Source organism: Salvia hispanica, chromosome 3 (genome assembly GCF_029641045.1).
Source record: "Salvia hispanica isolate PSC_SH4W2 chromosome 3, Shi_PSC_v1, whole genome shotgun sequence".
NCBI classification, from domain to species: domain Eukaryota; kingdom Viridiplantae; phylum Streptophyta; class Magnoliopsida; order Lamiales; family Lamiaceae; genus Salvia; species Salvia hispanica.
The window spans coordinates 56,878,948-56,905,730 of record NC_142694.1 but is presented as its reverse complement, the minus strand read 5'-3'; the positions used below and the strand labels follow the sequence as shown (position 1 = coordinate 56,905,730).

The window sequence follows — 26,783 nt, the reverse complement described above, 5'->3', positions numbered from 1 at the left end:
CAGTATACAATTGCGCGTAGATAACTATGTATATTCAATATAAAATCAATATGGATCATTATAATACAAATTTATTATGGATCGATATATGGTTCAGTATGGATAATTATAAAGATTTAATGTTATATGGTTTAGTGTGTATCAAATACTTTTGTTGACAAAATACATTTATTCTAATTATAATCACAAAATAAATTAAGAATAGCACAAATATTACAAATTAATTAAAATACCCCTCCAACGAAAAGGCATTTATCAGCGATTTAATTTTACACAGTTTTGTGATGAAATGAAATCCAGCTTCTAATCTATCATTTCCCCCAATTTTATGCCCTATATTTATTGCGGTAGTTGTGCCCTCTTCCTTCGCTCCCAAATCGGAGAGAGAGGCTTCTGATTCTCGTGTATGGCTATCCCAGCTGCTATTGTTGTTTTGCCGTTGGGCGTTCTATTCTTCTGTTCTGGACTCGCCGTTAACCTAATCCAGGTGCTTCACAGTTTCAACTTTGTATCAATATGATTCATTGAGGCTTGCTTCTTTGGGATTTTGTACTTTACCACACTTTTCAGCCAATGAGAGCCAAGTCGAATTTGAGTTTTGTGCAGTTTTCAGCTGGTTTTATTTGTGCAGTTTTGAGCCAGCGATAGCCAAATCCACGATTGTGCAGTTTTATTTGCTTTATAAATTAACCTTTAGCTGACTGTGGTCTAAGCTGAGTAAATTTCCCTTAGTGTGTGACTGTGTGTATATGTGTTTCCCCTTTTAATTACTTTCAGTGTCTGTTTTTCCAGGCAGTGTGCTATGTGCTAATAAGGCCTATTTCGAAGAGCACTTACCGGAGGATAAACCGGCAGGTTGCAGAGCTACTATGGCTCGAGCTTGTGTGGCTGATCGATTGGTGGGCTGGTCTCAAGGTGAAAATCCTCTGTAGAAATGGATATATAATCCACCAGTAATACTCAACTTAGCTTATTAGCTCCAGCATAGGTTGCTATCTGCAGTGGAAGTGCATATCAGTTGATGTAACTTATTGATTGAGTTGTCGTGTTACTGCGTTTACTTGCTAGTTTGATGACAATCTTCAGTACAATTTGTAGTTGCTAGGGGCGATGGAAGACAGTCTTTTGAGCCAACAATACTCTAACAACAGATTTAGCTCTCTAGAGTCTAACTTTTTGGATGTAGTCTCATTGAGCATGTGATGTTGTTCTTGAGATTCTTAGGTAAAAATTATGCTAGTGATGATCATAGCCAGTTTTAATCCTTTACATGGGAAGTTTCTTGTGCCTATAGCCCTACACTATACCACCCAAATCTCAACGCCCAAAATATTTTCTTTTAACAGGCTTTTGTGTTTATGCATGAACGGTCATTAAAACTGTTTGTTTTCATTTGAACCACCTGTCTGCCTCACATCCCTTTACTAATTTGGTTTCAGATTGAACTGTACACTGATTCTGAAACCTTCAAGTTAATGGGTAAGCCCACTTAGTTCTTCGTACTTAATCTTTATACCTTGATATTACTTGAGTCACTTATATCATGTTATATTGGTAATTTCCAGGTAAAGAACATGCACTCGTCATGTGTAACCACAGGAGTGACATTGATTGGCTTGTTGGATGGGTTTTGGCTCAGGTTTGCCATCTGCCTTCTAAACAATGATTATATGGATCTGCCAATTCAGTATGAGAACTATGTCTATTTTTCCCATGCGCATTGAATAATGAATATCATGATTATGTAATGCAGAAAAATGGACCCACTTATTTGATATTGATGCATCATATCCACATATATAATGAATACATTTCGTCTTATCAGCAATTAAAGTATAATCATAGATTAATTTAGCACAGGTACACTGTTGGAAGTTGGTATTTGGCTCAAATTTCTAGCTATTTCAAATTGAGTGGCAACAAGGATTTCACCTAGTTGGAGATAATAATGCATACTAGAGATGCTTTTACGGTTTTACCTATTCTGGTGCATGCGCCATGAATCAGATATATAGATTCTGAGACAGTCATTTTTTATTATTGGAATATTGGTACCCTCAAGAAACATTCCTGTGTCATATGTAATTGCTGAACATAGAAAGTGCAAGGTTGAGAGTTTTGACATATGTTTGATCACATCTGGTTCTTTGGTGTCATCTTTATTACGGCGCTATTAGTTACCGAAATTTGGATATCTTTTGATAGCGTTCAGGTTGCCTTGGTAGCACTCTGGCTGTTATGAAGAAATCATCAAAGCTCCTTCCTGTAAGTGCCTAATGATAACCGTCTTATGACATTAATCCCATAGCTTTCACTTGAAGTTAGTTTTCAATATTGTTTTGTGTCTTCTGATCATTATATGAGCAGTGTTGTTAGTGGTGCGGGGTGCACCGGGGGGACAGGGCGTGCGCCCCACCGCCACCACGAATTGGGGTGCATTTATAGTTCAAAATTTGCATAACACACTGCACTATTATTTTGTATTGATCCACCACTGCATTTTGTGAATATATACTACTGTATTTTTTTAATCGGAGTACTTTAGATACATAGGTGGATGCTCCTAATATAATGAATATAATGGGTAATGTGTTTTTCTATTTAAGTACATATAATATATATGTATATAGCATGCCTATGGAAAAGTGCCTGAGAGGAAAAAAAAAAAGCAAAAAGCAAAAAGAAAGCCGTATAGTATAATTTTCTGTTTATAATATTAACAGTAAAAGTGTCTGCAGCGTATGGAAAAGTGTCTATGAGAGAGAGAGAGCTTGCATATGTGCGTATTCAGTAAATGAGACCCTCTTAGAGAGAAAGAGAAAAAAAAAGAATTATTAATTAAAAAGAAAGTGCCTATGACAGAGAAAGAGAATGTCTATAAGAGTAATTATTATAGAGACCTGCAACCTGCATCTTACATTTAAACTACCTAAAAAGTTGTCTCTATTTAAATATTAAGGAGATTGTTCATCTTCTTCCCTTCTCATTTTAAATCGCCCCATCGTCACCCCTCTCTCGCCCCAGCCGCCCCGGCGCCCCATGAATGTTGCTCGCCCCACAGTGGTTGGGGCAATTACAGCAGAGCTTCGAGCAGCCCCACGCCTGGGACCGCTTTTAATAAGACTGTATATGAGTCGTATGACAGACTATTTTGATGAAGTTTATTCATTGATGAAATGATTCTACATGCAAAAAGCTAAAGACTTTTTATAGAACGACTGACAGCAAGTAAATAGGGAGCCTTTCTTTGAATAAATAAAACTAAAATATATGAGATGAAGGTCGTACGGGCACTATATCTGGAGTTTATTACTCAGGGCCAAAAACTACACCAAGAAGTGCTGGAATTTGCACCGATATTATATACTCCCCAGTCCCCTCGTCCCATAAAAATAAGGACATTTTCCATTTTGGGATGTCCCATAAAAATATCCCCTTCTATTTTTGGTAACTTCTTTCTCTCTAATAAGGTGGGCCCCATTCTCCACTAACAATACTATAATTACTTTTTCTTTCTATCTCCCTCTTACTTTACCAATTGTGCATTAATTTTCATGCCGTCCCAAAAGTCCATATTTTTGTGGGATGGGGGGAGTAATAAATTATGTTCTCTTTCGTAGTACTGTAATGGTCGAAGTACACACAACAAGTGTGGCCAGTCAAATATGACTAAAACCATCTCCCTGCCGTGTCCATTAAGAAGTTCTTGTTTATCTATTTTGCTCCTTGTATCCTTTCTGTTATACTTTTTCTTTGGAGCGTGCAACAAGGCTTGCTCAAAGATACAATGTAATTTTTTTCTGAGCAGGTCATTGGATGGTCTATGTGGTTCTCTGAATATCTCTTTCTTGAAAGAAGCTGGGCAAAGGATGAAAGCACCTTAAAGGTACTGTTGAGTGGTTGAATACTTGGTAATGAGTTTTCAATCTTTCATATTCCATTTTACTTTTTTTCTTATGTGTGTATTGTTTCTTTCTCTTCTGTTTCTACCTTACTTGATTGCCTAATTGATGGTAGTTAAAATTTGCTGCAGTCAGGACTTAAACGGCTAAGGGATTTTCCTCTGCCATTTTGGCTGGCACTTTTTGTTGAGGGGACTCGCTTCACACAGGCAAAACTTTTAGCTGCTCAAGAATACGCAATCTCAACAGGGCTGCCAGTTCCAAAGAATGTATTGATTCCTCGAACGAAGGTTACAACTTAACCCTCTTTTAAGATGCATTATATTTCCATTTTGCAATGCTTAAGCCTAATTCTGACCAACATGCTTATTTCACATTTTAGAACCTAGAAACTTGAATTCTTCTAATTTTATAGTGATCTTCTTTTAAGTTCTTAACTAATTGGAGTTGTAGCCAAGTTATTTCCAGAGATTCTAGTTATTTAACATATTTCCTGAAATGGAGGCTTCACATTTTCTAGAAGTTCTCATGGTTTGTCAAAATGCATCTCATTAAATATATAGGCCAGTTTGGTCGTTTTTGTAAATTTAATGTGGCACACTTTCTCATTTCAGCATTGCTTTTCAAGATTGCTGTATTACGGATAGCTCTTGTTTCCAAGTATGTTTGAAATATTGGGGAAACAGATAGTATTAAGTATTTAGACGAAACCATACACTTAAAGTTATACCCTGATAAATTGATGTGACCGCATCAGTTAAGATAATCCATACTTTATGGAACATTGAATTTGGTATTAATTTCTGGCTTCTTTCTGAAATTTAGCACCCCTTCTTTCAGTGTGTTGCTACTTCACTTGAAGTATTACTCCTATTTAACTAAGCCGAGGATACTGCCTTTTTAGTCTAAAGGCTGTGGAATCTTGAGATTTTCTGACTTCATTGCTGTTTTTGTCTTTGTTCCTCAAAGTCCCATATGTTCAGCATTGTTTCATTTTGGCCGTCTTTCAGGGTTTTGTAACAGCAGTAAGTCATATGCGTTCATTTGTTCCTGCTATATATGATGTGACGGTTGCTATTCCCAAAGCATCTCCTCAACCAACCATGCTCAGACTTTTTAAAGGACAATCTTCGGTGGTAAGCCTGTAAATCTTATTACCTAGAACTTGTTGATGTGTGGTTGGAAATATTATGCAAATTTGACCCGATTTATGCAACTACTGGTTCAGTGTGCAAAATGGTGTTTCTAGTAATTACAGAATACAGAGCTTGCTGCTACTTCTGTGGATTTTAATTGAACCCGCTTTTTGTGCTTTCCCAATATTTATGTTATTACGGTATTATTAAGGTTCATGTGCACCTCAAGCGACACTTGATGAAGGATTTGCCAGAAACAGATGAAGCAGTTGCTCAATGGTGTAAAGATGCCTTTGTAGCCAAGGTGTTTCACTTTTACTAAATCGCTATTTGGTATTTTCCATTTTCTTAAAGTGTGTTCACCTTATCGAGAAAATTGATCAATGTCATATTCTTATCCTCTTAACAGGATAAGTTATTGGACAAGCACATAGCTGAGGGCTCCTTTGGTGAAAGACAGCAAGACATTGGGCGTCCGGTGAAGTCCCTTTTGGTAATTACTTGATAGTATTCTATTCCACACTCTAACCCTCTATCGAGCAGCTGTAACCTGTTCTCGTCTCTTGCAATGACAGGTGGTCTGTTCTTGGGCCATACTGCTCATTTTGGGAGCATGGAAAGTTTTCCAGCGGTCCTCAATCTTCTCGTCGTGGAAAGGCATCACCTTTTCAGCGATTTGTTTGGCTATCGTGACAATCCTCATGCAGGTCTTGATTCAGTTCTCGAAAGCTGAAAAGTCGACCCCTGCTAGAATCGCTCCGACAGGAGGGCGTGAAGCGTCGAGTAGACAACCAAAACAGCAGTAGGTAAAAGCGTGCACATCTCATCGGCCTCACTATCACTTACCTTCCTGATCCAGCTGAGTTATCTCGTCCATTTTATATATGTAATTTTCTAACAGTTGACATGCATGTTCTTGAATTTCTTATATGGTTGTACAAACACAATTAACTGATCTTGTCATGATTTGGGAGAACTTGGCTTGAAAATTCATTGTTGTTAATTCAACTGTGATGGGATATTGGGGCAAATTTTAGAGCATCTCCAATGGTCGGCTAGCGACCGGCTAGCCGATTCGTCGCGTTGGCCGATCGGCTAGCCGAACCATTGGAGTCGGCCAGCGGAAAATCGGCTAAACTTTCGGCGTGGGTTGGCCGGTCGCTCGGCGCTGGCCGATCGGCACGCCACAATGCCGGCCAGCGCCGATTTTCGTTTTTTTTTTTTTAAAAAAAAAAAACCTATATAAACGCGATTTTCTCTCTCTCTAAATTTCTGTACAAGAGCAACATCTAACGATGGACAACAACAACTAGGCCCAATACAAAATTAAGAACTAAAACAGAAACATGTCATACCGTTCGGCCGGGGGCCTCTCCGCGCCCCCAAACTCCCATGGCAAGGGGGCGTCGCCCCCCTTGACCCCCTGACTCGCTGACCGGGCAGCGAGACCCCAGTTTGGCTAGCGGCAAACTATAACAGATTCAAGGCATACTAACATTTTTTAATGTATTTTTTTAATAAATTAGTGAGAAGTATAGTGGGGCGGTGGCTCGTGTGTGGAAGCCCAGATTTTTTTTTATTATGTAATTTTTTTGATTTTTAGTTAATGTATTTTTTTTATTTAAATAAAATTAACGAATTTTTTCCGTATATATGTCGTAAATTTAATTTCGTATTGTGATTTTAATTCCGTAAATGTAGTATTTTTTGAATTATTTTTATTGCGGCTGGCCTATGGCTGACCTAAATCTAATGTGGCAGGTGGATTTTTAGTGCTGCTGACGTGGCAGGGAGAGAGAGTGGCTGGCCGATTACTGGCCCATGTACCATTGGAGATGCTCTTATAGTGAAAGCAGAGGTTTTTTTTTTTGTCTTGTTTTGTCTAATTCTCTCTTGCTATGTAAAATGTGACTGGACTTCAGATTTTGGAATGGAGGATTATTGACGATAGGGGAGTTTAGATTCTTGATTTGTTATATATTTGGGAACAAATTATGCTGATGACTGAATATGGTTGGATTTGTATAACAATCGAGCAAAGGTATTTATTTGATGGATTGCTCTAAAAAAATACTAGTACTACTACTTATTTTATGAAGTTCCCTTTTATATATATAGATACTCCTTTGATTTAATATTTATTCTGAATATACTTCTTCCGTCTCTAAAAGTATGAACTATTTTTTTATTAGTCCGTCTCTAAAAAGTATGAACTTTCTAATCTTACATATCATTTTATTTACAACTTATAACCATTTACTACACTATTAATGATGTGGAACACATTCTCCACTAGCGTTACTTATACGGTTACAATACTATTTATCTCTCTTACTTTATCAATTATACGTTAAAACTTGTACTGAATCAAATGTTCATACCTATTAGGGACGGCGTAAGTATCTATATGTATATTTGTATGAAACTGATTTCAGTACTAAATCTTTTTAGAAAATCAATTTTAATAATCCTGTGGTCCACCGTGAGGTATGCGAGGTCGGGACGCACCAAACCGCCCTCTAGGTGTGGCTCTAGTGGTGCACCAAGTGGCTGCACTTCGCCTCTTTTCCCAATAACACACGGGGCGAATTGTACCTATGAAAAATCGCAACCAGGCCTCAATTTATGAGCCCGCTGTCACTAGAGTCTAACAAATAGACCATGTACTAACTGAATAGACCCTTTAGTATTAAGTACTAGTAACACTGATAATTTTAAAGTTTGTCTCATAATTATATATGAATGAAAATTAGCGTAATAAATAATCGGCACATATGTAATTATTGATATGTATTTATTTCATTTCGTCATCTATTTATTGTTCACGTTCTTTTTAGCACATGTAAAAATGGTGGATTAAAAAAATTAATGGAATATTAGTCTCATTTTTATATTTAATTTTATAATAAAATATTATTAAGATCATAAATAAGGGACGTATAAAAATAACAAAAGTGAACAATAAATATAGGACAAATGAATCATGTTTTTTTCTTATATCCTTGTAAATAAAATAAACATTTAAGATCTTTCTTGTCAGATTGACTATAATAATGGAATAGAATGTTAATCTTATCTCTATTATATTTATTCATTTGTTTGGCATATGGAATAAAAGAATAAAATGAAAATGCAAAACAAATGTTATTTCATTAATACTTTCATTCCATTTAATCATACCAAAAGGATCTAAATAGTGTATAAAACAAATGTTCTATTATTACACAATTTGATAAGGATCACCTAAAATATCTGAATAGATCATCTTCTACTATATAATTTAAAAAAGACAAATACTCCTTAAAATTTGAAGTAAAAAAATTAAAACTATTCAAACTCCTAACATATGGAATAGATACTTTTAGTAAAACTAAAAAAAGTAAAATTCGAACTTTGCTAATACTATTAATACATCTCCTACACTGGAGTGTAAGTACCATTATTACGAACAATAATTTCTTACTAACCATCTCATATTACTTCCACTTTTCTTTTTGACTTAGTTCTAAAATATTTGCACTTTTCAGTAAGAAATAGGATATTTAGTTTAGATATTACTAGAATTGATTAACATTGCATTACTCTTATTATACATAAAATATTAATTTAATTATATTAATTATTCAATTTAAAAGAAAAAAGTGTGAGTATTATAGGAGGGATTAATTTACAAGTGAGCGGTGAGCCCTTCTCTCAACAGACCAATATAAGCGCACGGATAGATCTGGGCTTCTCAGTCATCGTCACCCGCTCCTTACCAGTCTCGAATTCTTAGGGTTTTAGCTGCAATTTGTTGGAATAATAAGAATAATTGTTAGTAATTTTTATAGATACATACCTAGAAAAGTAGAAGAAGAGAAATGAGTCGGAGCTTAGGGATTCCGGTGAAGCTGCTGCACGAGGCGTCTGGGCATGTGGTCACCGTGGAGCTCAAGAGCGGCGAGCTCTACCGCGGAAGTATGATCGAGTGCGAGGATAACTGGAATTGCCAACTTGAAAACATCACTTACACTGCCAAGGTCTCTAATTTCTCCTAATTTCTCAATTTTATTCTTTCTATTTCATGTAATTCTGTGTATTTGATACTTGCGCTTGTTAAACCCAAGTTAGATTATAAACCCTAGGTGTGAACTGGTAGTGGCAATTCTGTAATTAGGTTAGACCTTTTTTCCTTCACAAAAAGTTGAAGTTGCTTATTTATAATTCGATTTATGTGATTGTTACAGTAAGGTGTAATTTCTACATGAAGATGTAGTTCATAATCCTTTCAATATATCTTCAGAAATGGATCATGCTGAATACATATCAAGTGATTGATGTTAGGATATCAAAATACCCAAATACTAGTGTGATTATAGATGCCAACAAATTTGGGCCTGGTTACTAATAATCGAGCAGTTTTCATAACCTTAGATATCATTAAAAATGCAATACAAAATCTAGCGCATTCATCACCTCTAGGGTGGTTTTTGTGATTATCTCCTTAGTATGTAGATGCTTTCATATTTGCTGTTGCAGTGACTAAATTCTTTTCACTTATCTGAAATTGCTGTTGTTCAACCTATTGTAGGATGGAAAGGTCTCGCAACTCGAGCATGTTTTCATTAGAGGCAGCAAAGTCAAGTGGGGATCCATTTTCTATTGTGGATCCTGTATGTATTTGTGCCAAATAAGTTTAAAGATGACTAATTGTGGATTGTTACAGGTTCATGGTCATCCCAGATATGCTTAAGAACGCTCCCATGTTCAAGCGTTTGGAATCTAGAATCAAGGTACTCTATCTCTTGCACCTCTATATTTTTCTTCGAGTTGACTTTTGTATTCTTGATGTTGCTGATCCTCTGTTGCTTTCCAATTATAAAGGGCAAGGGTTCATCACTTGGAGTAGGACGTGGACGTGCTGTTGCAATGCGAGCTAGGGTATGCACTTTCTTTATGCTTGTAAATGGAATACTGTTTAATTCACCCATACCATTTATACCTTTTTGCAATGATGAGGGTGTCATGGTCTTTCCAATTTAATTCACTCATTGTAAATAGTCTCGGATTTGGATCCCCCTGATTCTTGAAATTCCCATTGGCAGGCTCAGGCTGCTGGTCGAGGAGCACCTCCAGGTAGAGGTTCTGCACCACCAGTGCGGAGGTGATCGTAGTCAGGCAATTGGTGTTGAATGCTGCTGTAAAGTGGGCTTATCCATTGATGTTATTCCTAAGCTATACTTGGTCTTTGGTTTCTATTTTCCCTTTGTTTTAATGTGAACGTGCTATGGCTGAGATAGATTAGAATCGACTTGTTTTTCGGATGGACTGTGGTTGAGGTTTTGTAGTACTTGTTTTGGATTGCTGGAATGTGCAGTTTTTGACTGCTTTTAGTGAAAGTTATAAAGTTCTCAAGAAGGCTTATGTATGAAAATTTGATCCACTTTTTAAATATGAATGAAATAGCTATACATGTTGTATACATGAAAAATGATTAATTTTCATGCATTATAAATGCTGCATAGATTGGAATGTATACTTGATATTCTTTTTCGAAAAGTCTTGCTGAATATAATTTGATTCACAATATAATTAAATCAATGCGCAATAGCAATTCGTAGCTATAGCTGCACCTCCGGCTAGCAAATATACAAAATAAAGATAAAAAGGATACTGTTAATAAAAAATCATAAACCGAGTAGTAGATAGGAAATTGAGCATAAGATGGAGTATAATAAGCTTAATTTATAGTAGTAGTAAAATAAAACCTGCGACTTATGCTACACTTTTGTCTTAAATCACCTACGTAGCTGCTACAAGATTCAATTCATTAGTTCTATTACTCTAAAATAAAGTAAAACACAAACCTCACATAACAAAATGATGGGATCTTATCCTGTTTTCCTTAGCTCTGCTTCGCCATGTGCGAAATGGCACCTATCTCCGAAGGTGCACGACCCTTTCCCAAAGTTCTCGCAGAGCTTCGTCTTGAAGTTTCCGCCCCTGCCAGTGGAGGCCGCCAACGCGCCTCTCCCCGGCTCACCTGCCCCGCCGCCGGGACCAATGCTGACGATAAGCTCCCTCACCATCGCACTCGCTTGCTGGATTTGCTCGAACGTGCCCTCGAGCTCGATGTTTTTGAGATTGGGATTCGCTTCGTGGTCTCTAATAGATAGTTTGGTCCCCGTTTGCCTGCATATCTGCTTCGAGTTCACTCCTCCTTTCCCGATTACAGCACCAGCTAGGGAAGCATCTACGCTAATTTTGGTTGTGGCTGTTAAACCAAAATTTGCTGTGGGTCCAGGAGCGTGCAGCTCCGGCCGGGCACTGAACCTGCCGGGCATAGGTCCAGCGGCAAGGTGGGGATTGTCATGGGAGTGAGATGGCACAATTGGTTTTCCGAGCTCCCATTCCCCATGGGCAAAGTTGCATTTGTCGCCGAATTTGCAACCCTCTGCAGTCTTGTATTTGTTGCATATTTTGGTTTTGACAGCAGCCGGAGAGCCATAACCATTCTGGTGGGCAGGCAGTGGGGGGCCACCTACTGGTCGTGGGGTGGGAGCAGGAGCCAGGTTCATCATCTGGGCAACAGCATTGTAGCCACCAGGAACATGGTGGAGAAAGTGGCAGTTCTCACCAAAGGGACAACCGGCAACGCTGCAAACAAAAGAAATACAGAGATTGGATCTTAATTAGCATTTATCTAATACACTAGATGGAAGAACTCCCATCAACTGTACCACTAACATACTTGTGCTTCTCAAGCAGATTACCAAATCGATTGCCAAAATTTATCTCTTATGGATGAATTACAGAATAAGACATAATACAGAGACAATCAAAGAATCATTGGAAAGGGACATGAAAGGAAAAATTAGCTAGCTATAAGCATTTCATAAAATAAAGTCTTGAAAGCCCTGCTTAAGTTTCATTTCTTTGCAAGTGCTTCTCTTCCTAATTTCCCTTTGAATGAACTTGATCAAATACAGTATATAAATCATAATCAACTTATAGGATGTAGGTCACTAGAGAGTAGAGACTATATAAATTTTCCATGTTATGCGTTGGAAAATATTCTTGTCGCACTAAGAGACAAAGGAAGATAGTAGAAGCATCATGATAGCATATTTACCATATGCAGGTTAAAAGCACAAGACATGATCAAAAGAAATCAACAAACAAGCAAGTGGTAAGTTCCCCCGAATTTCAGTACACAAGTACCACAAAACTCTAGATTCTAATTTCTACAGATCATATGTTTCCATTTATTCTTGCCACACAAACACGAAATCCTAAAGCCAAAGATTATAGCTTCCAACTAAACATTTCAATCAATAAAACAACAACACAGCCTCGAACATAATTCAGGTTGAATCAGAATCTCCAACAGAAACCAAATAAGTGGAGATTGAAATGGCAACAACATACTTAAAGAAGTAGTAACTCAACTAAGCCAATGAATCAATGCACTTCCCCAATTTCCAATTGCTAGATGTGTCGAATTTAGATAGGCAGAAATCAAATTGGGTGATGCATAAAACTAGTAACAAAATTTGAGATAAAAAAGCAACAGTTCATCAAAGAGTTAATGGATGCAAAAAAACTGTTAAGTAGTTATCTCAAGCGTCCATCCACATCAAATCTGGATAATGATATCATTACTGTGAAATGGTAAAATCTGTATCAAGAAAGAAATTGATTATTCAACATCTTCATTATTACGAAGATTTCCAGTATTACATGAAATACCCTCGGCACCGCATTACAGCCTGTTGTTGGATATTAGAATTTCAAATATTCATTTAGTGAGTTGAGATTTGAACCTGAAAAATTTCGTGCATGGCTTCAATTTGCTTCCTATACCACTTGATAAGGAGTCCATTTCTGTTGCAAGACATTAATTACTTTTTCTCAGTTTTCTAACATTTTTCATTTGATGTTTTGGTATGTCACTTGAGCAGTATCTAAAACTACATACTACATGAGATAATAAATACAATCCATAATATCAATTTGCTTTAAAATCTTCCACATTAAATGTGTACAAATTTTAAATAATTTAACCGGTAGATCTCATTGATTTCTCAACTGAATAATCATTCACATCTAAACAGATCTAGAAATTCCTTCTTCACATATTTCCTCCACAGCCACGCGGGAAATCACGAATTTCCCCCTCTTCCAAACAATAAAAATACTAAAAATCTAAAAATCCAGGTAGGAAAAGAGAAATAGACATTTTTTTTCGAGATTCAAGCGCTAATACCTGGCTTAGATTTCTTAAAACCGCCGTTGGCAAATTCAGCTCTGCCTCTTTTGCGAGTATCCATAGCTCAGAGATCAAAATCACACCGAATGAACCACGAAAACAACTGAAACAAGATGCTCCAGAAACCAATAATTCAGTTAATTCGCGAGAATGTGAAGTTCTGAGAGGTGAATTGCGAGATAGAGTGGATAAAGAGAAGAAAGATTAGAACGCAGTAATTGATTGTCGAGCTCCACTGAAACAGTGAAGCTAGGGTTTTAATTGAAGCTATAGAGAAAGGGATGGACGGAATCACAGAGCGTCACTTCATTTTATGTGATGAGGAAAAATCGATGACCGTTGCGATGTCACGTGCTCTCCGATTCACCCATTACAAGTTGCGTGCGTGCATACGGAAGTTTTAAATGGGCCTTTTTTATGGAATGGGCTCATTGTTTGTCCGGCCCAGATCCTCAATTAAACAAGGCTTCAATTTTTTATAATTTTGGAATTTTATGTTGTCGAATTTTTTTTCTTCAATAAGAGAGTGAGGCCTCTTCCCACACTATCATTTTCCTCTGTTTTCTTTTTCTTTTTTCTTTTTAAATCTCAAATCACAACTACGTCCTCTGCTCAGGCTTCTTCTCAGGTCAGAACGTATAACTTACACTTTTTAAAATTATCCATTTAAAATTGAAAAAACTATTTCGCACGAAACCACCTTATTATAACATTAAAAATTATTTTCTTTATCACACTGAAGATGACTTATTTTCATTTTTTATCTGTCTCAACTAAAAATGACTCAATACTAGTGGCGGATTCAGGATTCGGAAACAGAGGAGACGGAATATATAGTATTAGCTTGATTTGATTTAGTGCGAACATGATTATTTTTCGTTGTTCGGGGCGACGCCGGAGGCAAATGGAGGGGGTGGACAAGGTAATTTTACATCCTGATAAGGAGAAAATAGTCGCATGGAGGGGGCGACCGCCCCCTCCTGCCCCCCTAGATCCGCCCGTGCTCATTACTAGAAATATAAATGTCTTTATCTGTACTTTATTCTATCTCTCTTACTTTATACTCTTCGCTTAGCACACAAAATAAGGTTGCATAAAATTTCGTGTTATCTAAGAAATGAATCATCTTCTTTTAAACGGAGAGAGAACAAATACTTAAAATTAAAAACATACTTATGCATCATTTATACATTAAATAAGGAATTAGTTAAAGAATTCAATAAAGAAATAAATTAAGAATCCCTAATTAATTTTAAAAGGTCGAAGGTCATCAATTAAGAAATTAATTACCATGCTCATCAATTCTCTTTAAATATAAAATAAATTAAGAAATCCTAAGACTATGTTTATCGGTCACTTTTGGCCCACCGTCTAGCCATCAAGTAATTAAAAGCAAGAAAATTATATAAAAAGTTCCTCTCTCTTCTCTTAACCTTGGTAGTAGTAATATTTTAAAGTATAATATTAATAAATTTTAAAAATTATATCAAATTTTATAATTTTTCATTTTTATAAATAGACAACATATTTGCTATAGCTTTGCACACAAAAAATCTCATCTTTTCTTCTCATATAATCCTTCTTCTTTTTCAATTTCATATTTCAATTATTGTAATTTATGTTTTATTTTGATTGTTTTTATAATTTTAGTTTATTATTTATTGTGTTTTTTTATAAATTTTAGTGTACAATAATAAATATTTAATATAATAGTATTATTATCAAATAAGTAAGAAGTCAAATATTGTTCGAATAATAACGGATTAATGTCTCATGGAAAAAAAAAATAATTAAACTCCTAATAATTCTACTATTGGGAATAATTCTGATTAAGAGCATCCGCAATGGTGCTTAGGCCAGCCATAGGCCAGCCATTCTCTCCCCTGCCACGTCAGCAACACTAAAAAAACCACCCGCCACATCAGATTTAGGACAGCCGCAATAAAAACAATTCAAAATATACTACATTTACGGAATTAAAATTACGATTAAAATACGGAATTAAATTTACGACACATATACGGGAAAATTCATTAATTGCATTTAAAAAAGTTACATAGATAAAAAAAAATTACATGCATAATAAAGAAAAAAAACTATCGCCGTGCAATCCTCCGTTCCCACAACTCTTCAATTATATCCTTTTGGAGTTGAATATGAGCATCCACTTGGCGCATGTTGGCAAATTCCTTGAGGCGGCCGGCTTCATCGAGAGGTACCCCCTGTCGTACACTAGGGGTGGCCGTTCCGTGGCTTGGACCGGCTTCATCGTCACTGACCCAACTAGTTAGTTGTACGCATTCGTCTTCGACGATCATGTTGTGCGGGATAATGCAGGCGTACATTATCTCGGAAACGCATCCGACATCCCACAAACGCGTTGGACCCTTAATTGCCGCCCATCGAGACTGGAGCACACCAAATGCGCGCTCCACGTCTTTGCGCGCCGACTCCTGTCGTTGCGCAAAGTAGGCCTTCTTTTCATCACTTGTTTGTCGGATCGTCTTCACAAAGACCGGCCACCGAGGGTATATCCCATCCGCCAAGTAGTAGCCCATATCATGCCGGTTGCCGTTGGCCACAAAAGAGACGGCTGGACCGACGCCCTGGCACTTCTCGTTGAAGAGGGGAGACGAGTTCAGGACGTTGAGGTCGTTGTTCGACCCGACTACCCCAAAATACGCATGCCAGATCCACAGCCGGTAATCAGCTACGGCCTCGAGGATTATCGTGGGGTTCTTTGACTTGTAGCCGGTCGTGTAGGCCCCCTTCCAGGAAGTCGGACAGTTCTTCCACTCCTAATGCATACAATCTATGCTGCCTAACATCCCGGGGAACCCATGCTTCTCCCCGTGCATCTGCATCAAATTCTGACAATCTTCGGGAGTAGGGCTTCGAAGGTACTGCTCACCGTAAATGCTGATCATGCCCCCACAGAACTCCTTCAGACATTTCAGGGCTGACGACTCACCGATGTGGAGGTACTCATCCCACATGTCTGCCGCGCCTCCGTAGGCCAACTGCCTGATTGCCGCCGTGCACTTTTGAATAGGGGTATGGCCGGGTCTGCCAGCCGCATCGTGCCTGAAGCGGAAACACAGATATCGACGCTCTAATGCGCCAACGATGCGCATAAACAACTCCCTGCGCATTCTAAAACGCCGCCGGAACATGTTGGCGGGAAACCGCGGGTTCTCTGCAAAGTAGTCGTCGTACAGCCGCTGATGTGCAGCTACGTGATCCCGATCAATCACTGCTCGGTGGTGGACAACTCGTGGAGGGCGAGGTATCGCCTGCTGTTCCACCATACGCATGTACCGCTCCATCACGCGGTTCATGTAGGCATCCATAGCCTCGTTCATCCTCCGTTCGTACTCCTCAGGATCCCCACCACTACCACTACCGCTACCACCCGCGTTACTCATCGCTCGATGATGCTCTTGTACAGAAAGTTAGAGAGAGAGAAAACTCGTTAACACAAGTGGTCCAAATGAAAATGAAACGAAAATCGCGTTTATATATGATTTAAAAATAAAAAAAAAATCAAAAATCGGCGCTGGCCGATCGGCCAGCCCACACCGATCCGCTCGCCAATTTCGTCCTCGCCGATTGCAATGGTTCGGCTAGCGCGATGAATCGGCTAGCCGGTTGCTAGCCGACCATTGCGGATGCTCTAATAACAACGCGGAAATTATATTGCGATACTAGGTAGTACGTGTGTTATCTCAGAATTTATTTTTTGCCGCAATAATGATTCTAACATTAATTTGATCAATTAGTATTATTCTCTGTAGCAAGGGCAAAATGGTAAATTCGGGCGGTCTGCATCTGCCGAAATGAAACAGCTCACTCAACGGCACTATCAAAGCTTCTCAACAGCCTCAACTACACTTGCATAGTTTTCATCGAACCCTCAGTCATATTTACATACACCTTCTCTGCACAACACATTCACCACATTGCGCAGCGCAAGAAAGGATTTTTTTCTCTCCCACAGCATTACAAGAGAGGTAATAAGAAACTGGGCTGGTAGAATGTTGGTTCGACTGTGTAAACTTGATCTGCCTTTTCACACCGTGTAATCTGCATTTCTCGGAGTTTGTTTTTCTTTTCCCTGTCTTTTTGTGTATAATCTCTCGTTTCTTCCATTTCTTGTGAGCTCTGGGTTTTTATTTCTGCCTAGTGTTGGATGTTGACTGAGGAACACAGGTTTTTTGTTGAGTTTAGTGGAAATGTATGTTGTGATTTGGTTGTTAAATCTGTGGATTTTTTGTCTTACTGATTGATCGATGCATGAATGAAGGATTTAATTTGTTTAAGAAGCTTCAATTGAAGGGTTAGGTTTCGTTTCATTTTGTGGAAAGTGAAGACATTAGTAGACTAATTTGATTTGGGATTTTTTCAAGGGTATAAAATGCTTTGAGATGTTGTTATTCCTGTCCGAAAATTAGCTATGGCTGTATTGCTAATCAAATTTCCAATTTGATAACATTGAAAAGGCTACTTTCAGTTTGGTTTTGATGTTGATATTGTTTGTGGAAAATAAGGAAATTGATAGACTAAATAATTGTGTATTTCTCAAAATTATAAAATGCTAGCTTTTGTTGCTGATGTTCATGTTGATGTAACTTCTTTGGGAAAATGTAAGGTAAAGTAAAGCTGAATCTGTGAAAACCATTTCAGCATCCTCTAACTTAGAAGGACATGGCTGCGGCAGCAACTCGTATCACGCAACTTGTGGTTGCAAAACCCTGCATTTCTGCTTCCCACCAGAGTTCTAGATCGAGCATAGCATGCTTTGGCAATGAAACCAAAGGAGCGTCTTGGACAAAGCTTAGGAGTTCAACGTTTTTATCTGCCACACAGACCTTCTATAAGAACTGCCACAGCAATGCTTCGAAGTCCGAAAGGCATGCTGTAAAAGCAATGGCTGCTGGAGGTGATAAACAAACTTTGCCGGGATTGCCCATTGATCTGAGAGGTTGGACCTTATCTCTATTTTACATCGAATGTTTCTTTTCATGATCCCTATGTTGGGGTCTCATATTGATGGACTCTCTTCGTTTCCAATACGAATACGAATTATTTAGGCTAGTGAATTAGGTTAGTCACTAACAAGTAACAAACGTCGTATCATATGCAGGTAAGAGGGCATTTATTGCCGGTATAGCTGATGATAATGGGTATGGATGGGCGATTGCAAAATCTCTTGCTGCTGCAGGTGCTGAAATTCTTGTTGGGACATGGGTTCCAGTAAGTACAAGAACTTAGTGTTTCAGCGTCGTCTTTACTTCTGAAATTATTGTTTATTACTAATGAACACCAACAATGTTAGGCCCTAAATATCTTTGAGACCAGTCTACGACGAGGAAAGTTTGATGAGTCACGCTTGTAAGAAATGACCTCTTGTGTCTGTTGAGAAATATACTTAATCTTCCTTAAGGTTGTCTATTGACAGTCTTGGGACATTTTATTTTAGGCTGCCGGATGGTTCTTTGATGGAAATTACTAAAGTCTACCCATTGGATGCAGTTTTTGACTCTCCTGAGGATGTTCCAGAAGACGTGAGAAGAATTTTATCCATGATACTAAACATGTTGAATTTCTCACGTCTACTAATTTATTTTTACCACGGTGCAGATCAAAACAAATAAGCGCTACGCTGGCTCTTCTAATTGGACTGTGAAGGTCTTAGCCCCATTGCACTTTCTTCATCTTCATTTTCCCCATAAAGAATGTCCTTTTTATTTATGCTTTCTTGCCTAAAGCAGAAAATGGCATTAGAAGCTGAACCTGAACTTTTTTGTCCTATTCGTTGTGTTGTTAAATAATTAGTCCACTTGATCGGTATTGTCTTGCAGGAAGTTGCTGAATCAGTGAAACAGGATTTTGGGTCCATTGATATTCTTGTGCATTCACTTGCCAACGGCCCGGAGGTAATGATCTCATTTGCCCTCCATTTTCTGTCTTTTACTTACTCTCCCTCCGTCCCTGAAAAGTACTCCTATATGAACTATGAATTATTTCCTTTTTAGTCCGTCCCTTTCTAATTTTGGAAACTCCTTTATTTCTAATGAGGTGGGACCCATTCTTCACTAACAATACTTTAAAAACTTTTTCTTTCTATCTCTTTCATATTTTACCAATTATGCATTAAAACCCATGCCGAACCAAATGATCATACCTTTCGGGGACGGAGGGAGTAATTTTTTAGTTGCTTGAAATTACTGTTTATCCTAAAATGTCGTGTAGGTTACTAAGCCTCTTCTTGAAACATCAAGAAACGGTTATCTTGCAGCCATATCTGCATCGAGCTATTCCTTTGTTTCCCTTCTCAAACATTTTCTGCCCATCATCAATCCAGGTATGTGCATCATTTTTGCAGATTGATTTGACTCATTTCATTACTGTTACTGATTTTTAACCTGTTGGCAGGTGGTGCCACGATTTCTTTGACTTACATTGCATCCGAGAGGATAATACCAGGGTACGGATGCCCTTGATTTCTCCAGTGTGATATTAGTCTAAACTACTTCCTTTCATTGTATAACATCGTTCCTTTCTTGCAGATATGGTGGTGGCATGAGCTCTGCAAAGGCTGCTCTTGAGAGTGACACACAAGTTAGTTCTCCGACTTCTTAGTCTTCCCTTATTCATCTCTTCTCACACCACCATGATGTTGTGACAACTATACGCTTCGTTTTAGGTACTTGCTTTTGAAGCTGGGCGAAAACACGGCGTGAGAGTCAACACCATATCCGCAGGTATTGAAGCAACTGTTTTTTATTTTGTAACATTGTTGGGACTCTCTCAGTCTGTTCGTACAATCAATAGTTACACGTTGACATGTTTCAGGCCCGTTAGGAAGCAGGGCTGCAAAAGCCATCGGCTTTATTGACATGATGATCAACTACTCATTAGAGAACGCGCCCTTGCAGAAGGAGCTTACTGCCGGTGAGTTACTTTCTTCTGCAACTCATTTTGTTTTAGAAAATAGCATGTGTTTGAAATCCTCCTTGTCCCTAGAAACAGTTACTTTCTTCTGCAACTCATTTTGTTTTAGAAAATAGCATGTGTTTGAAATCCTCCTTGTCCCTAGAAACGGGAGGCGAGCTATAGGACTTGTGAGATGGTGTCTAATTCTTGTATTTAATGCTATGCTTGACGTTTGAATTGGACAGATGAGGTGGGAAACACTGCTGCTTTTCTGTCTTCTCCTCTGGCATCGGCCATCACTGGAGCTGTTGTCTATGTCGACAATGGACTTAACGCGATGGGAGTTGGAGTCGACAGCCCCGTCTTCCGGGATCTTGATATTCCAAGAGCCCCAAAGCATTGAGGAGAGAGCTTTATTTAGCAGGGCGACATTAAAAAGACTTGATTTTTAGTTTTGATATTCAAATAACCCATAGAGGCTTGCTTTATCTTGCCCGTTTGTGTTGAGAGAGCCAGAGAGAGAGATGCTTGTTTTTTATTCATCAGGATGTACAATTTTTGGTGTGCTTTTCTTAAGGTTTCTTCAACTGTGACGTGTAGAGAAGTCAATCATGCCAATCCAGTCGGGTTGTTGGGCTATTCGTGTTGTACATTTTCAAGGCTTAAAATTTAAGTACAACCCTAACCTTTCAGGATTTTGGGTTTACCTGTTCGGCTAATCGGGCCAAAAAGCTCTTCAAAAAATAACTCAAAATTAACTCTTGTAAACCCTTTGAGATGATTCATGTGCATAATAAACATATAAATTAAAAAGCCATCTATTATTAGCTTTAAAGTGATGATACCTTTTAGGCTTTAAGAATGACTATCAAATGATTTTAATCTAATTAATAACTATCCAAATGATTTTAATTTAATTAATAATTTAAACACTAATTAACATATAAATACTGGATTAAGTTCATTTTAGTCCTAAATATATCAATTTCGCTTATGCGCTGGAACCGAATTGTGAGGTGTATTGGATTGGATGAAGATGTAATTCTGGTTTTATTATGCGCATAATTACCATTCAAGTTGTACGAAATATACATTCTTTAAGAAATTCTAAAAAAGTTAATGAAAGAGTTCTATGACTTTTTCATGAAATTCGAATTTGGGGTAGGAAAAATTATTGAAATAAAAATATATCGGAATTATCGTAACGAACAAAAATACTAAATTTTTGGTATACCATAATTTTCAGTAAAGTATCACGATTTGTGATAAAATGGAGTATAATATTTTACTAAAAAATTTCAGTAAGATAACGATATGAATTTTAGTAACGTTGCTAGCATATACCAGAATTTACTATATTATCTATATAAATATCTATACTGAGATCCATATATACAGTAAAAAGGGAATATATAATAAATATCAAATATATTTTTACATATCAAATATAGTTATAATATAATACTAATGGTGGTATGTTGTAAAATTTTAATATACTACTCCCTCCGTCCCAGAGAAGTTGGCATAGTTTGAAAATGACATGGAATTTTAGGAGGTTTTGTTTTGTATGTAAATGGAGAGAGAAAATATAATTTTTATATTCATGTGAGAGATAACTTTTTCCAAAAAGGAAAATGTGACATCTTTTATGGGACAAACTAAAAAGGAAAGTGTGCCAACTTCTCCGGGACGAAGGGAGTACCAAATTTCTATACAATATATCAAAAATGTGTAAAATATTGATATTGGAATTGGTCATATAGAAAATTTTGTTAAGATGAAAGTATGGTTTTTATCAATACTAAATCTGATAAGATAATTTTAGTACTCTATATTATACCGTACTGATGCACTCCTATGATGTACTACCTCCGTCTTTTAAATAGAAATTATTTTTATTTTAGCCCACGATGTACTACCTCCGTCTTTTAAAAAAGAATTTATTTTTATTTGGCTTGTCCCTTATGATTAAGAAATTTTTTTCTTTTTTTAATAATATGAAACTTATTTTTTACTGACAATATATCAATCACTTTTTTTTTTTAAATCCTTTTTACTTCGTCAGCTGGGCACTAAATATTGTGTCATTTCTTGTAGTCTCGTAAAACTTTCATATGCATAGCCTAATTGATTATATTTTCTAACAAGTTGACAAAGGAATATGTAGTCATTTTCTATGTTATGCTTAGTCATGGTAAATAGTTATCGATTAATCGTTCATTGAATCAATTAAGGTCAATGGTAAATAGTAAATGGATAATCGATAATCACATTTAGGGGATGTGCGACGTGATTACATCAAATACTCCCTCCGTCCCCAATTAGGACTAACACTTTAACTGGGCACGAGTTTTAAACAATGTAAAAAAAAGTTGGTTAAAAAAATTAGTGGAATGTGAGACCCACTTTTTGAAAATTGGTTTTATAATAAAATGTGAGTGAAACGAGTTAGTGGAACATTGAACCTACTTACCATTTATGGTAAAAATAAAGTGCTACTTTTAATTGGGGATCGACCAAAAGGAAAATTAGTAACTCTTATTCGGGGAACGGAGGGAGTAACAGTTGCTGTAATCGATTAACTAAAAAATCAATTAATTTTTAATTTACTATTTGTTCTCCATTTTAATTTGATTAACTCTATTTCTGTATTGATCCCTAAATCAAATGCTTCTATATGAAGAACCCGAGACCGCACTAAATCCCTAAATTCACCTCTTCTGAATCTGATCAAATCCTTCATTGATTCTCTTCTCTTTCTCTTCGCCACCGCCTCGCCTGCGTCGTCCTGTCGGATAGTCGGAGTCTAGTCCTCAACGGTACAGTCTCTTCCCTTTTCTCTTTTCCAGTTTTCTCTATCTCGCAACTTTAATTTGAACAACACAGAGCGACTCAGACGTGAGACGATGCAATCTGTTGAGTGTTGAATCTGTTGAATGCTGATGCAAAACTACTATTTGGTTGCATAACATAGAAATTTAACCCAAATTTTCACACCATTAAGATATACTATGTCCAAAAATTACTATTTGATGCACATTGCAATGAATTCAGATTTTATAGACTGTATAGTAGCATTCCGAGCTCTAGAGAAGTAAAATCAGATTGTGTAATCCAGCAAGCGATCGAACTTTCTTTTTGCAGGGATTTCAGTTACAATTAGAGGAACCGAGAACCGAGAACCGATTGGTTAGTGGACTAACCGAAACCTTCTTGGTTCGGCAACTTCCCTTGGTCGGTTAACTGACACGTTGGTTCGGTTACCCATGCCCATGCTAATTGTTCTTAAATAAAAGCTCATTAAAGTATGTTAAAGCTTCTTATGCTCTGTACATGTCTATGTGGTTGTTGGTATATGTCTATTATTTCTATCTTCTCTTACGTGATACATATTCAGTACAAACAGGAGCTATTATGCGATGTGGAAAGCTACATACTTTCATGTTCTTCATTTTCTTCTACATGTGTTACAATGATACATCATTCATAAAGTAAATTAAATTTTGCTAGCAACATATGTAGTTTAAATATTTGATTGTTTTTGGTACTAGGCTTTTATGTAGTTTGAACTTAAACGTATTACGAAAGAATTAAAATGAGTAAGTACTTCTGTATGGAATGTGACATAAGATTTATACTAAAGGGAGATAATTAAAGGGCTTGTCCAAGGAAGATGGGTAATATACACTAAACCCTAGGATGCAGGAGTAGGATGTATACCTGATCGAGACCTTTTTGACGCACGAGGTTGTATTCTACCTTAGAACTTGATTTCTTAAATTAAGATTATGTGATTGCATTTAGAACTACAATTGTCATGCATTTCTTTATTAAGTACTTATGTGCCAAATATGAATTGTCATCTTTTTTTGATATGTGATGAATATGAAGGGGGTTGATATATGCTGAATTTGGATATCCTGTTTATTTAATTCCTTGGTAGGTAATGTTTGATAACATGATTGAGTTAATGTTTCCGATGGAGTTCAAGAGAACATTAATTTGTGTAATATTGATTTTTTCTATCTTCTTCCTTTTGGCCATATTAGAAACATGCACTTACTGTTGTCTTGTTTATAGGAGTTCTTGTAACGGAAAAACATTCGAAAATGCTACAAAGTATTCCCCACCAGATTGTGCAGTCCCCAGCCAGGTTAGGCCTGCCAAACCCCAACTCTCCGTCTCTTCAGAACCCCAACCCACCTAAATTCTCGTCTCAAAACTCACAAACTCAACAGTCCCACCAGCCACTGAATCAGTTAACAACTCCTGGTGTATCATCAACTCTGCTCCCTCTCTTACCACCTCTCCCCAGAGCTCAATCTCTTCTCCTTCAAATGGCATCTCTTGCTTCTAAACTGTTTGAAGTCTCACCCAATCGCCCACATTGGATCAGTGCATTTCGAGGTTCCCTGCCTTCTTTCCTGTCTCCACAAGCACAGTCCTCAACACCTGCCCAGGCAGACTCTGTTCCCTCTTCTGCCAAAGATATCATCGCCCAATTCACAACCCTTCAGACTCAGCTCTTTGAAGCCGTTGCTGAACTCCAGGAGATACTTGATCTTCAAGATGCTAAACAGAAGCTCACCCGCGACATCAGGTCCAAAGATGCTTCTCTTCTTGCATTTGCTAACAAACTTAAGGACACCGAACATGTTCTTGACATGCTTGTTGATGATTATTCCGACTACCGTCGCCCTAAAAGAACCAAGTCAGTGGATGATGCAGACAATTCCTCCAAAACTACAGTTGAGACTCAGCTCAAACTATCAGATATACTCTCCTATGCACATAAAATTAGCTACACTACCTTTGCACCTCCAGAATTCGGTGCTGGGCAAGGTCCTCTCCGTGGAGCACTCCCTCCCGCGCCACAAGATGAGCAGATGCGCGCATCACAGTTATATAACTTCGCTGATCTGGACATTGGGTTGCCCAAAGCAGAAGAAGGTAAAGAGAAAATCATCGAAGCACTCATTGAAACCTCTGCTGCACCACCTGCGGAAAGCAACCCACTGGCAAGCTTATCAGCAATCCAAGGCTTGAACCCTTCTACTCTAGTTGTGCCACCGGGATGGAAACCTGGTATGCCTGTGGAATTGCCTATTGATCTATCAGCGCTACCTCCTCCACCCCCCGGGTGGAAGCCTGGTGACCCATTGCCCCAATTGGATGCTCTCCCTCTTCCACCAAGAGTCGAGGAACAGCCGAGGCCTGGCCCTCCTCCTGGTCTGGTGAAAGCTCCGGAGCCTATTCAGGTACGGCACGTGCAGCTTGATATTGAAGATGACAGCGGTGAAGATTTTAGCAGTGATGACGCCAGCTCTGGTAGTGAAGATTGATGGTTGATTGGAGCTATGGAAATTGGTATTTGTATCATTTATGCTCCAAGCTTTAGATGGTTTAATCTTCTCCATTTTTCTATCAGTTGCTCAGGAGTGTGGTTAATTGTACTCTTGTATCTGTACCACTTTGTAGTGGATTCAATGTTTATTGCTCAGATGTTTATATATGGGTGATGAAGTTTGATATGTCATTGTAGTGAAATTTATCATTGTCTTTATCCAGTTAGGTTGCAATCACGCAGGTAAACTAAACACGTGTACATACAAAAGTACTTGATTTAGTATAATTGCTCCCTGTTGAGGAACGAAGAAAATGAGACAGTAGTGTATGATTCAACAAGTAGGGCTGTGGAGTTATTTTAACACCTTTTAGTTTAGTCTAATAAAATATCCTTACTATTTGAACATTCTATACTTCCACTTTTTTTGTTTGGTCCCTAAACTTTCATTTGAAAATATGAAGTACTCCCTCCCTCCATGAAAATTGGTCACCTATTTCTTTTTTCGTCTGTCTCTAAAAATTTGTCACCTTTTACTTTTATTATTTGTGGTAGTAGATCCCATATTTCACTAACTCGTTCTCCCTCACATTTTATTTTAAAATTAATATATAAAAATAGGACCTACATGCCACTAACTTTTTCAATCCACTTTCAATTACATTTCTTAAAATCCATGCCGGGTCAAATAGTGACGAATTTTAGGGGATGGAGGGAGTACTTTTTTATGTTGAGTTTGTTCCATCTCTGTAATCATTTGTTTCCATAAATTTGCAGTTTTTGTGGGTTTGCAATATCTATTAGTTGGGCTTCTGTAGTTTGTACAATTGTGTGTGCGACGTCTTTGTGAATCGAGGTCATAAACGTAATGAATTTTGAGCCTGACCCATTTAGATTCGACAAATTTAATACTTCCTCCATTCTATAGTAAGAGGCGTTTCGTTTTGAGCACTCATTTTGAAAAAATAATAATGAATAGTTAAAGTGGAGAAAGAGTAAAGTAAAATAGAGAATATTATAGATAAGACTCTTCACTATATTATTTTCTCTCTTACTTTATTCTTTCTCCACTTTAATTATTTATTATCAATTTTTCAAAACGAGAGCTCAAAACAAAACGCCTCTATTACTGTGAAACAGAGGGAGTAATATTTTTGATTCCTTTTTTTACAATTTTAATTTGATTGATTCAATGTGTGACTTTATTTTTGGAGTTT

At 37.5% G+C, this 26,783-nt stretch overlaps 5 protein-coding genes across 10 annotated transcripts; 4 read left to right on the top strand and 1 right to left on the bottom strand.

Annotated features, from left to right (window-relative positions):
- The first annotated feature begins 272 nt into the window (after positions 1–272).
- Positions 273–6,027, top strand: LOC125210432 (1-acyl-sn-glycerol-3-phosphate acyltransferase 2-like). Of its 2 annotated transcripts, XM_089068449.1 has the most exons (11): positions 274–487; positions 793–915; positions 1,440–1,479; positions 1,566–1,639; positions 2,206–2,265; positions 3,809–3,886; positions 4,034–4,192; positions 4,913–5,038; positions 5,250–5,342; positions 5,448–5,531; positions 5,614–6,027. In XM_089068449.1, exons 1-11 carry the CDS (start codon positions 407–409, stop codon positions 5,842–5,844), a joined length of 1,149 nt encoding a protein of 382 aa, XP_088924575.1. In that variant the 5' UTR covers positions 274–406; the 3' UTR covers positions 5,845–6,027. The 2 variants fall into 2 exon arrangements, with proteins under 2 accessions (XP_088924576.1, XP_088924575.1); XM_089068450.1 differs by lacking the exon at positions 2,206–2,265 and having other exon boundaries at positions 273–487.
- A 2,694-nt stretch (positions 6,028–8,721) lies between these two features.
- LOC125213594 (small nuclear ribonucleoprotein SmD3b-like) lies at positions 8,722–10,451 on the top strand. The gene is made up of 5 exons (XM_048114229.2): positions 8,722–9,057; positions 9,609–9,661; positions 9,744–9,810; positions 9,902–9,958; positions 10,123–10,451. The coding sequence occupies exons 1-5, from the start codon at positions 8,899–8,901 to the stop codon at positions 10,183–10,185; spliced, it is 399 nt and encodes a 132-aa protein (XP_047970186.2). The 5' UTR covers positions 8,722–8,898; the 3' UTR covers positions 10,186–10,451.
- Positions 10,452–10,742: 291 nt separating this feature from the next.
- Positions 10,743–13,641, bottom strand: LOC125213593 (zinc finger CCCH domain-containing protein 14-like). Its single transcript, XM_048114227.2, has 3 exons — positions 13,284–13,641; positions 12,841–12,901; positions 10,743–11,674 (listed from the first exon to the last, which is right to left on the bottom strand). The coding sequence occupies exons 1-3, from the start codon at positions 13,345–13,347 to the stop codon at positions 10,909–10,911; spliced, it is 891 nt and encodes a 296-aa protein (XP_047970184.1). The 5' UTR covers positions 13,348–13,641; the 3' UTR covers positions 10,743–10,908.
- A 3,500-nt stretch (positions 13,642–17,141) lies between these two features.
- LOC125210931 (enoyl-[acyl-carrier-protein] reductase [NADH] 1, chloroplastic-like) lies at positions 17,142–20,861 on the top strand. Its single transcript, XM_048110570.2, has 13 exons — positions 17,142–17,296; positions 17,970–18,267; positions 18,430–18,539; positions 18,622–18,677; positions 18,766–18,850; positions 18,927–18,974; positions 19,148–19,222; positions 19,539–19,650; positions 19,722–19,773; positions 19,856–19,907; positions 19,993–20,050; positions 20,142–20,240; positions 20,468–20,861. The coding sequence occupies exons 2-13, from the start codon at positions 17,991–17,993 to the stop codon at positions 20,623–20,625; spliced, it is 1,182 nt and encodes a 393-aa protein (XP_047966527.1). The 5' UTR covers positions 17,142–17,296; positions 17,970–17,990; the 3' UTR covers positions 20,626–20,861.
- A 2,018-nt stretch (positions 20,862–22,879) lies between these two features.
- LOC125215638 (hydroxyproline-rich glycoprotein family protein) lies at positions 22,880–25,753 on the top strand. Of its 5 annotated transcripts, none has more exons than XM_048117120.2 (3): positions 22,880–23,041; positions 23,367–23,411; positions 24,303–25,753. In XM_048117120.2, exon 3 carries the CDS (start codon positions 24,332–24,334, stop codon positions 25,562–25,564), a length of 1,233 nt encoding a protein of 410 aa, XP_047973077.1. In that variant the 5' UTR covers positions 22,880–23,041; positions 23,367–23,411; positions 24,303–24,331; the 3' UTR covers positions 25,565–25,753. The 5 variants fall into 5 exon arrangements, with proteins under 5 accessions (XP_047973077.1, XP_047973075.1, XP_047973074.1 ...); XM_048117118.2 differs by having other exon boundaries at positions 23,367–23,456; XM_048117117.2 differs by having other exon boundaries at positions 23,367–23,472.
- Positions 25,754–26,783: the final 1,030 nt, after the last annotated feature.